Source organism: Coccinella septempunctata, chromosome X, assembly GCF_907165205.1.
Source record: "Coccinella septempunctata chromosome X, icCocSept1.1, whole genome shotgun sequence".
Lineage (NCBI taxonomy): Eukaryota > Metazoa > Arthropoda > Insecta > Coleoptera > Coccinellidae > Coccinella > Coccinella septempunctata.
Window position 1 is genome coordinate 130,890 of NC_058198.1, and position 12,183 is coordinate 143,072.

General features: G+C 33.2%; 1 protein-coding gene across 4 annotated transcripts; it reads right to left on the minus strand.

Moving 5' to 3' along the window:
- Nucleotides 1–646: 646 nt before the first annotated feature.
- Nucleotides 647–7,033, minus strand: LOC123322230 (tetratricopeptide repeat protein 39B-like). Of its 4 annotated transcripts, none has more exons than XM_044910135.1 (10): nucleotides 6,903–7,033; nucleotides 5,573–5,623; nucleotides 3,649–3,686; nucleotides 3,488–3,592; nucleotides 2,903–3,247; nucleotides 2,174–2,339; nucleotides 1,780–2,108; nucleotides 1,481–1,639; nucleotides 961–1,422; nucleotides 647–905 (listed from the first exon to the last, which is right to left on the minus strand). In XM_044910135.1, the coding sequence occupies exons 1-10, from the start codon at nucleotides 6,912–6,914 to the stop codon at nucleotides 797–799; spliced, it is 1,776 nt and encodes a 591-aa protein (XP_044766070.1). In that variant the 5' UTR covers nucleotides 6,915–7,033; the 3' UTR covers nucleotides 647–796. The 4 variants fall into 4 exon arrangements, with proteins under 4 accessions (XP_044766070.1, XP_044766072.1, XP_044766073.1 ...); XM_044910137.1 differs by having other exon boundaries at nucleotides 5,573–5,656; nucleotides 6,903–7,026; XM_044910138.1 differs by lacking the exon at nucleotides 6,903–7,033 and adding an exon at nucleotides 6,762–6,893 and having other exon boundaries at nucleotides 5,573–5,656.
- Between the last annotated feature and the right edge of the window lie 5,150 nt (nucleotides 7,034–12,183).

Here is a 12,183-nt window from a genome sequence, read left to right on the forward strand (position 1 = left end):
CTCAGACACAAAAATTAGGGCGAGCGGCGAAATATCCATCGATCGATCAGATTTAATTTTCGCAATGAACAGTGACCAGAGTGTTACATCTTTTATCACTTACATGTCATCGGCCATGCCAGCGTTGCGGTAAGAAGACTTGCTCGGCTATTCCATTCTAAAGATTCTTTTAAAAATAACTAGTGGTGGTGAAAGGAACCAACCTAATCGGCAGACTGCTATCACGCGAACGCCATCTGCAAATGATACTGCTCCTTTCTTAGGTCTTAGTTCCTCTGCGTAAAATATGAGCAACACATTTCTAGGTATCAAAAAACAAATTATATATAATAAGAGCATACAAAAAGTTTTAGCTGCCGAATTGTTGAATAAACTAAACTAAAAAGTTTTGGCAGAGGCATTGAACATCACCTAATAATAAAATGAATTATGTTCTTCCAGAATGAAATTGACAGGATCTTGATATAAGAGAAATGCTGAGGAAGTGTTCATATTCCATCTGTAAATTTATTTTTTATATTGAACAATACTCCGACATTCTCATAAAATAAATTGACCCAAGCCATTATGCAATTGACATGTCATTAAAAACTTCTGTACAATGAAAAGAATTTCCAATGAATGTAATTGAATAAAACACAAAAAGTAAGGAACATAAATGCATTATTTACATTACAAGTGATAACACAGCCTAAATAAATATTTCCAATAAGACCTTGACGTTAACAAAAAATATATGATAATGAATATATTTTTTAAATGAAATTCCAAACATAACAAAAACTAGACTGCTAATTCACAAATGAGTGTCTTGAAAGTTTTTCAATTCTGGTTTGAATTCTGTTAATGCTGTGTGAATTCTGAAATGAAGTCTTGATTCCATGGAATATCCAGTATAATTTTTCCTAAAAAAAAATACCATAACTTACGATACAGAGAACTTATGTTAGAAAAATTTACCGAGCATCTTCTAGAGCTAAAACAGCCTTCTCTTTGTTTCCCAAATCCCATTCAATAAGTGCTAGTTCCACAATTGCATAAGGAATCAAATATGTATCATCAACAATATCTTTCTGAAGAGCTATAGCATTTTCCAAACATTCTAAAGCCTGAAGAGGACTTTGCATTCTCCTCAGTACAGCTCCTTGCAAGAGTAGGATTAGAGCTCTATTGTCCATGTCATATTTTGACTTGAGGGTGGAGGAATTCAGAGTGGCCAATGTCTTTTCAAGAAGTTTGTAAACTTGGTCAGTTAAGTTGAACTGTTTGAACACTTTGAAAAGATTCCATAAATACATCAGTTCGAAAACTGGCAGAATAAGATGTTGTTTTTGATTGAAATAACGCTCAGATTTCTTGATAACGAATTTTTCCATGGGTATGGATTTGCCAGCGATACGTTGTTTATACTTTGGTACATCTCTTAAACAAATAAAAGTTTACACACCTATAATAGAATTTTGATAATCTTCATACTTACTTCATCAAGCTATTTATGATCTCTTTGTCACTAGAAGAAATGTTATCCATCATCAACATTATAGCTGCTTTTTGGTAACTATATATGGTTCTAGACCATTTACTCTCTTTAGTTAAACGATTACTATACTCCAAGGCTTCCTTCCAATTGCATCGAACACTAAAAGAAATTAAATATTATGAAATAACAATTTTTTGCCAAGTGCAATTTACATTTTTTTTTTAGTTATGGAATATATAACATGACTGATAAGCATACTTTGTGATAAGTGCTATTAAAATACCAAAACAGAGTGTTACCTTTCCAACCAGAGCAATTCCCAAAAGCATACATGATGAAATTGAGGCCACGTATTTTGAGATCGCCATGATTTTAGGTACCATTCTTTTGCCTGGTCAAGGTTACCTCTCATGAATTCCATTCGGCCTTTGAAGAACAGAAACCATACTCCGTTAGGGTGTTTTCCAAGTTGTTTTTTCAGAATCTCCTCACAAATTTTAAGATCGCCCTCAGAATGGCTAACAATGTATAGCACCATCAAATTATAGCCTAACAGAGTCATTATACACAAGATTTGTCGAATACCTTCCAAATGATAACCTTTCTGTAAATGATCGAGTCCTAATTGCTAAAAATCAAGATAATTTAAAACAAGAAGCCATTATTGCTTGATTGATTCTAGATTTTTATTACTTTGTTTCCAGAAAATCCGATAAATTCCAATAATTTTATGATTCTAGCTGGTAACATGGAAATCATTAAATTGAAAGTGCCAATTCCCATCATAACACCTCCTTCAAAATGATGTTTTGTTGTAGAAGAATTCCAATCTCTCTTAAAAAGAATCTGTTGGCAGTCCCTAAAAAATATGAAGAAATATATTGAAGTGACTTTTTCTCACTTATCGTTTTAGCGCGGCTGTTCCTTTAAATAAGAGCGTTATCATTTTGCCAAAATGCATGTAGTTTTCGAATTTTGAGCTGAAAATGACTTGCAACACATTCATTTTATTGTGTCCGTACGTCCATAAACATTGTAACTTAGAATATGAATTTTTCAGGCTCGATGCTATTGGTGTTATAGCAGTCTTAAAGTTTTTTTCATTATTAAAAAAAAGCAAAGTTCTACTAACTAATGGTGAGTTTTCGCAAACGACAACTGACGCATTTCCTAACTATTGAAATGGTCAAAGCTTATAGAGTTATCTCTCCAAGATATAAACACATATTGTGCTCATCTTACGTGATAATCGTTGTTTTCATGAGGTAATAACTACAATTTTTATAAAACCGAAATATTCTCTTCTAGGTGAGAAGAACTAATATTATTTTTAGCTACACATCACTGATGTGCCCTGGAAACTGCAAGTGAATATCATTAATGATTAACATAAACATTTATTGAATAGAACGTAATTCTTACTTGTAACAGTTGTAACAGGATCTGATTTTGAAACCTGCCTTTATAAAACTGGCTAAAGTTTCATCTTCGATAAAAGTGAGCATTGATTTCAAAAGCAAACATTCAGCATAACAGAGTTCTGCATGGGCTTCTTCTTCAGTAAATTGATCAAAATTATTCTTACGTACAACCATTTTTCCTAACGATTCTCCCAAAGTGTTTTTTTTCCTAAATCTATTGCATACTCTAATGGAATCTTTAAGGGCCTTGGAAGCTGCCTGAATATTCTGAGGATCAAAGGTAAGTAAAGCTTCTAGGTATAAAAACACAGAATTTCCAAGAGCGTGGTACATGCTGCTGTTTGCGCTGAAAATTGAAATTATCTTAGTTAAGCACAAGTAGGGCATAAATGATACATTGACAAGAAATCCCATAACACAGGAAAAGCTAAAGAAAGTATCTTCATATTTGTTCCCTTTACTGTAGAATCCTCGAGAGGATGAATGCGGTAAGGTTCAGAAGCTTCGCAAAATTCACAGATAGGAAAATAGTCTAATTAAATCCTCGATAACACTGTATTATTCTGCATATCTGAAGTTGACTCACTATGGAACCATCATATTTCTGGCTTCAGTGAATTGATTGTTGAAGAAGTACTCGATCGCTTTTTGGGCTTCTTCCATAGCTCTATCCAGAGTCATGTGTTCAGGTCTACAATGAAAATATTTTCAATTGAGAAAGAAAAAATTTGGAAATTGCATTCTTACAGTGTAGAAATATCTGATGTATCGCAAGCATCTTGGAACTGGAAAAAGGGGAGAAATCAGTAATCCAAATATATGTTCACTTTGAACAAACTTTCAACGATGTTCAGCGAGTTGCTTTGGTCCATATTGAAAAATTTTCCTTACGACTTTGGAATTTTCTCAAGTTATTTTGTGCGAGCTTACAAGATTCATTATTTTCAAAGTCTTCGAAATATCCAAACTTTTTAAATTTTATTACTATCTCAATTTTGGGATTTATTTTTCTCCTGGTAGCATTCCCGAAAAATTGTGCGCAACAAGCGATCTCGCATCGGAACTCAACAAATGAATATCTACCGAGTTTCACTAATTGGGTCTGTATATATTCTCAATTTATACGGAGAAAAAAATTGTCTATAACTCTGAAACTCTTTAGAATTGAGAAATGAAACATAAGAATCATATTTCCCTCACAAGCAAAGATTATACAGTTAGTTAACTCTTTGCTCACAAATTCTTAGTAGACCAGCCATTTTCGGGGATGATCATATTGTTTCAATTAAAGTAATCTTCGCTATGCAGTTTGACTGAAGGTATGAAGCCATCTACTGCTTTAGAAATATCAGTAAGATTTCACACTTGACAGGTCCATTCATTTCATTGATGATTCGATTAACAAAGCTGTCATATCTGATAACTTTGACAGGATGAGCCCTGAAGACGGCTGGTGAACACTTGCTGAAACGTTGTGAAGAATAATTCCAAGTTCAGCCCAAAAAATCCAGTCATACAGTCATTACTTCGTTAACATTCTATCAGTTATAGACCATGGAGATTATCAGACAGTAAAATGAATATGACCCTCTAGCAGACAAAAAAAGTTTGTCTCTGCCTCTAGTATACAGGAGAACTTTCAAATCAGGTACGATATTTGCGAAACTTCTAGCCGTGTTGACTCTGACTGAATTGAGAACATTAGGCAACCAGAATTCCGAAATGTGTTTCTCGCTGAAGTTGAAGAGCAAGAAACTACAGACCTTCTGGCCGAAATATGGGACGTCGTCAACGTTCATCCTTCCTCATAGTAGACTCGGATGTGGATACCGTAGTTTTTTCATTTTATTAAGTTTACGAGATACTTGAAGATGAAAGGAAATATATTGAACTAAAGAAAATTGCTACATAAACTTAGCAATCTTTTTTCCTCAGGCCTTACTTCAACTACCATTCGTTTTGAATCGATACTTGATGAAAATCCATGAGATTTAAAAACAGAGTTATATGATTTTCCCTACATGAGTTGTTGAACCACTACATAAAGTTTGGAAGGTTTGCCTTCACCCACCCGAAGATGTTATTGTGATTGATAGAGAAACACAAGACATGTCGTGGTTCTATCAAGAACTCATGTTAGTGAAAATCATGTAATTCTATTTTTGGTACCATCAGTTTGATTGAATAAATTCATGTCAGCACCAGGATTCAACTAGAGATAAATTTATCATGTATTAAGTATTTTGAAATATCTTCGAAAATATTATCAGGGCACAGATGATAACAGTGCCATATCTTATTACATAAATCGACGAAACTCAATTTGAATACAATGAACTTAATTCATTCAGCGATCAAGATATCGCTAATCATATCAACCGATAGATGTTCACTAGTTTATAGTCGTTATTGGCTAATTGGCAAAATATTCTGAAGAAAATCGAAAATTTCAACCCTCAAAAAGTAATTGGATATATTTCTCGATTCAAATTATTGAAGTACTGATTGCCTTCCCGATTATTGTAAATTATTCTATTGTTCGAAGTGATAGGTACTAAATTTTTCTTGTAAATGAACATTAAAAATCAATTGTATTCCATTCTGGGTATATCAGAGTACCTTGAAACTTTGAAAACGGTTAAGATTAGTTTATTCGAAAGAAATCTCTTACCTCATCGATATCCACCTCCTGATCATCATCATCTGAATGGGAAGTCATCTCCTGTTCGACAAACAATGATTACTGACACGACCGCTACAAATAATACGAGATGAATATAAATATTTCATGGCTAACAACTTATAATTGATATCGTCGAAGGTAATAGGTACGCAAATTCATATCAAGACTATAATTTGACAATTGGAATCTCCCAACGGAAAAAAGCGAATATATGTATTGAAGCAAGATTGAATTCGTTTCATTTGGATGAAGGTGCTGATATTTCTCAGTACAAACGAAACGAAATGAACGCTATACGGATTTAATTCCTTTACAGGTTATCTTTCACAAATTTGTTAATTCACATACTTCAGAGCATTCAGTATAAAATTGAAGCTTAACATCAATATATTTTTCCGAATACCTTTTTTCCTCTCATATAAAAATCTCTAAAAGCCGATGTTAGAAATATTAAATGGTGGTAAATAACATTCGTAACGAATTTCGGATACTTCTCTGTTATTAGTTTCGGAAAAAAAAAATGTGTAGACCAAAGATACCAAGAACTCAAAGAGGCCAAAGAACCATATAAACAAATGACTTGAACAGATATAAATGAAAGTGGATTTTGCATCATTTACACATTCGAAATTAGAATTTACCATAATGTGGATTTTTGCATTGCGATCGATATATAATGAACATTACTTTTCAGAGTTTGACGAAATGATGATATTGCGCTACATATTAAAACAAAATCGGGAATGTGAAATTATATAATTATTATCAGGGAAGTCGAATATTTCTTATGATAATTGAAAAATCAGCATTCAACGTAGTGTGAACTCGCGAAAAATGTCGTTAAGTGTGTAGTGTGAATAAAATTACGAATATTCGAATTGTTCTTGAAAGAGGTAGGTAGGTAGGTATTTTGGGAAAATTTTATCTACACATATTATACATCATCGATGAAATCTATATTCAGTATCAGAAAATTCAAATGAAATGAAAATTTTCAAGGCACGTTAACTTATTCTCTAATCCCTTACGGTTTCTGACCAGTATGTGAGGTTTGTTTATGCTGTTATTCGCGGGAGAATATTGCGGTTCTACAAAAACCTCACAATAGTCACAATTTCAAGTTTACTTCTTAATATAAATATTCATAAAGTAGTTCAAATAGGAAAGATATTATTACCCTTTTTTTATTAGATTATTCACTAATTCTAGCTCTTTTCAATAAAATAGTAATCCCCAAACAGCCATTCAGTTATATGAAAAGATTAGAGATATATCTAAGGTTATAAGAATTAGTGTAAGAATTTCGTTTCGTACGAACCGAATCAAACATCAAACTATCTTCATCCTATAGACACAAACAGATAAACGCAGTGCAGTGACAACTCTGTCTCTGGATGTTCTTTGCAAAACAAAACCAAAGATCTTTGACAAAATACTAAAACCAAAGAGTAACCAACAAGAGGATGCACTCTGTCATTTTGGCCGGTTGGGTTTCAATGACCTTGAGGTTTTTCTAGATATTGGTGGGGGTCAACCAGAAAAAGACAAGTATAAACTTTGCTCTCTCTCTTTTAGAATTTTGAATTTGGCGGTATATCCGAAATCATCGCCATTCCTTTTATGAACGAACAAACGAATAAGACAAGCTTTTGATAAACTTCAATTTTATAAGTTTTACCAAAGTTTAACTAGTGACTAGTGATATTTTAAATCGTTTTTTTCAAGACGATCTATAAAAATTGATCCTGTTTGCATCCCTTTTTTGTTATATTTAGTTTAGTAGTCGTATTGCTCGTTGGAATACATCACATTTTGCATGATTGCATGATTCTTATTTGTTATTTTATTTAATTTATTTGTTGGTTTTATTTATTTGCTTCATATTGAACTGCATGTCATTATGGGTGACCATAGCAAGAAAAAGAAGTGTTCTGTTAAAAATTGTGCTTCGTTAGGTGAGAGACTTTTCAGATTTCCCAATCCAAAAGAACCACATCGGGTTTTGCAATGGCAATTGGCCTGTAGCGATGAAAATATTATGAAAAAAGAACCAGCCTTATTGTATGCTACTAATAGAATATGTAGTGACCACTTCGAACCTCATTTTATGACTAGTCACAACTTGAGTAAAGCTGCTGCTCCTACACTAAATTTGTTTAAGAAACCAAAAACAGTGGATGTTGAAACGCAGACAGAGTTTTTAGGACAAACTAGGGATGTTGGAGTACAAGCAGTATGTATTATTAAAGAAACTGTACGAAGAGAAGAAACTAGAAAGTCTGAAAATACCCAGACACAAACATGCCAGGAAATATCATCTAGGACCCCAAGAAAAGAAAAATTAAGACATTTGTTGAAAGTAATTAAAGCAAAAGTAGGTATTTTCTTTTTTAATCACTGTAATTGTTCCAGACGAAGACAAACATGATTAGACGATTGAAAATGGACAATATAAACCTAGAGAAATCTTTTGAAAAATCAAGCTCTAGAGTCAGTTCGAAGGAAGTTTTTAAGAATTCTTGTGAAGTACATCTTCCAAAAGTTTTGGGCAATTTAGCAAAAATTGTCTGCGACTTGAAAGATAGAAAAGCACAAGGCAGAAGATATTCCAATGAGCTTAAGCAACATGCTCTTTCAATATATTATTCGAGCCCTAAAACATACAGGAAGATGGTACAAAATTATTGTTTCCCTTCAGTCTCAACGCTGAGAAGAATGACAGAAAATATTCAAAGAAAACCAGGATTGAGTGATTTTGTCTTCAGAAGCCTGAAATGGAGGTTGAAGAATAAAGCCAACGAAGATAGGATTTGTGTGCTTTCGATGGATGAAGTCTCTCTGAAAGCACATTTGCAATATGATCCGAAAAATGATGAGATTGTTGGATTTCATGATTTGGGTTAGTAGTTTCGCAAATATTATAAATTAATGTTTAAAAGAAATCGTTTCATTGCATTTCTTTCAGGTAATGGAAAGGAATTTGTACCGGCCAAAAATGCCCTAGTTTTGATGGCCAGAGGAGTGAAGGACAAGTGGAAACAGCCCTTAGGATATTTTTTCGTGAATTCAGTCTGTAGTGCTTCAGACTTGAAAACAATTGTCTTCAATTGTATAGAAAAAATGGTTGAAGCAGGGCTTGATGTTAGAGCTCTTATTTCTGATATGGGCTCTAACTTTGTTATGTTTTCTAAACAGTTGGGTATAAGCACTAATAATTCTCAGTTTCAGGTCAATGGTAAAACTTTATTATATATTTTTGATGCCCCACACTTGATGAAGTGTATGAGAAATTTATTAATGAATCATGAAGTGCACTTCGAAGGTCACACAGCAAACTGGAAGCATATCGAGGAACTTTATAATATTGAAAGAAATAAAAATTTGAAAATGGCTACTAAGTTGACTGAAGCACATATATATCCCACTTCATTTCAGAAAATGAAAGTGAAGTATGCTACTCAGATATTCAGTGCAACAGTAGTTTCTGGTAAGAAATTGTATCAAAATTGCACATTATATTATGAATTAAATCAATTGATTTTAATGAAGTATACTCATGTTTTAAAGCTTTGTCGACATATATTGCTTGTGGGGAAATGTCCGCTTCAGCTGCAGGCACAGCACATTTTTTGGAGCAGCTCGATCACCTGTTCGATCTGTTGAATTCATCAACGACAAAAACGACCAATCAATATAGGAGACCATATTCAGGATCGGAGGACCAGGAAAAATTTTTGATGTCAATGTTGGATGCTTTGAAAGGAATGAAAGTCTTTTCAAATACAAATACAGGTAAAAAAGATGTAACTGGAACTTTTAAATGCATAAATTGTTTCCAGATTACTATCAGTAGTATCATGAGATTGTGGCATTTTCTCAAAAATGATGGACTCCAAGAGATCAGGACTAGAAGATTGAATCAGGATTGTATTGAAAACTTCTTTGGTAAGATAAGGCAGCAAGGAGGTAATTCAGTGAATCCAACACCCATACAATTTATGCATGCTTTTAAAAAATTGTCTTGTATGGATTTGTTGGATTGTGTGGATACCTTCAATTGTGCTGCAGATGTAGATAAACTTTTAATGGCCACTGTAGATTTACCTGCAACTGTAGAAGAAAATCTAACAATGCAAATAAGGGAACCTTTCAAGGTAGAGTGAAAAAGTATTTTGGGCTATGGAACTAGTTTTTTCTTTTTATGGTTTGGTTATCAGAATTACTTTTTATTTTCAGCTTTTATTTTTTATCATAACAAAAAATCAATTTTGATCTATGAATAAGGGGTACTTATCGTGTATGCATTGAATTTTAATTTTTTCATAACGTGTACCTCTAATTAGATCAAAAATTTTTTTTGTTGCTTCGTTTTGAGCATGCCTGGTGAGTAACTTGTTGATTATGAATGCACATGCTGAAAATCTACATCATTATTTCTTTAGATCACCAATGCGGATTTTAGAAGGAGTGATTTGCCTTCTAAAAATGTGGAGCAATATATTAGCGGATATCTGATAAGAAAATGTCTCAAAAAACATACTTGCACGGAATGCCAAACTTACGCATCTAAAGTTGAAGATATGGACTCTAATAAGCTTTTCTGCCACTTTAAGGGTATAGTTTAAATTTTTCCTTTTCCTTTTGTTATGGAAGGTATACTTGCAGCTTCTACTGATAAATATGGAAAGAAAACTGGAAATTTTGGAAAGTTGCTGATTCCAGATGAATCATTTGTAAAATATGTTTCATCAATGGAGGAATTACTGATTACAAATGTGAAATCAGTGGCAACCAGAACACCTAGACAGACTCTTTTTGAAAAATTGAGAGCTATTCCCTTTTATCACCCTTGCCCTCAATTTCCTTATGTGTATTTGATACATTTATTCATAAGAATGAGAATATTTTATATTGTGAAATATGCAAATCAAAATTTCAAATCGGATGAATATAATAAGAGGAAAAGCAACAAATTGAGAAAGCTACAAATATTGCAACATGAATAGTGAGTTGCTCTCAATTTTTCAAAAATCGAGGATTGTGGATAATATGTTTCTTAGGGATTCTATCCCACTGTAAGCATATCATTATGTGATCAGAAGTTTATTCCACTCAATATACTCTTTTCATAGTCGCAATGAAGCTATACAACTTGAAGGATTACAAAAAAATATTGGAAGCTATCAAGGAGGAAGTATAATGATTAAATGGATTCAACTTCGCAGGTGTTCCTACTGCTCTCTATTTTTCATGGATTATGAATATGCTCAGGGATCCTATCCCATTGTAAGAATCTTGCATTATGTGAACAGAAGTTCATTCCACTCAATATACTCTTTTTCATGGTTTCGAGGAAGCTGTACCATTTGAAGGACACACTGCAAAAAAATACTGGAAGGCTATCAGGCAAGAAGTACAATGATTCATCTTCACAGGATGTTTTTGCAATATATTTAAATTATATTGAATAAACGATTTGAAAAGATATGTGTTATTGATTTAGTGCTGCGAAAAAATATTTGGTACATAAAACTGAATCTTCCAATGTGTGTCATCTCTATCTTATATGAGCATGTAATGTATAATCTCTACATCTTCATGGGGATTCCTATCTTGCAGATCTTTTGAGAATTGATCGATTAATGAATTCATTTTATATGTGCAAATAAAGCCACTCTTCATAAAAAAGTATATTATGGTTCATGTCTTCTAAATCTACTCTTTCAATTTGTGTTGGGTTGGAAATACAGTAATTAAAAATAGATCGTAGATCGTATCAACACCCAACTCGCAAATATTCAGAGGAAAACTATCTTTATGGAATCTTTAATTAATATCCTTCGTATATACATACTCAATTCCATTCAAAAATATTAATATGTAGTAGTGGTGAAAAAACGAACCTTTCAATAATGAAAATTTTACATGTAGATGGAACTTATTCCATATGGATAGATAAATAAAACTTATCTCTTGAAAAAGAAGTACATATATTCTTCATTTCCCCTAAAAGTATTATTTCAATTTATTTATTGGCAATACTCATAATTCGATATTCGAACTATTTTGAAAGAAGTCGCATTATTTTCATAAACGGAAATTGATTCGTTTCCGACAGGATACGAAAACGAAAGCCGATGTCTGCCGATATTCGTTCGGTTCGCAACTCGCAATTTGATTGGACGCCCAGATTCTCCATTTGACTGCGGATGATTCTGTTCGCAGTATTCCTGGCGCGTATCGTGTCCCCACTCCAAGGCTAAAATTCCATGCGTCAGATTTCCCCTTGTAAATTGACAGAGTGAAACCTCTTGTTGGTTACTCTTTGCTAAAACAGAGTCCACAGAACATCAAATATGTCACAGACATTGAATGTTCTGTCAAAGAGTAACAACAAAGCATTGAACTAAAGAACTAAAGAACTTTAGTTCAATGCAACAAAGTTACTCTTTGGTTCTGTCAAAGATATTATATAATATCAAAGAGGAACAAGAGATTTCACTCCTCGAATTTAGTTCCCGAGTCTACGTCAATGGTGGGGCGACCTTCGCAATGCTTTGCCCCGAACCAATTTCCCACTTGTCTTCTAGTTGCGAGGG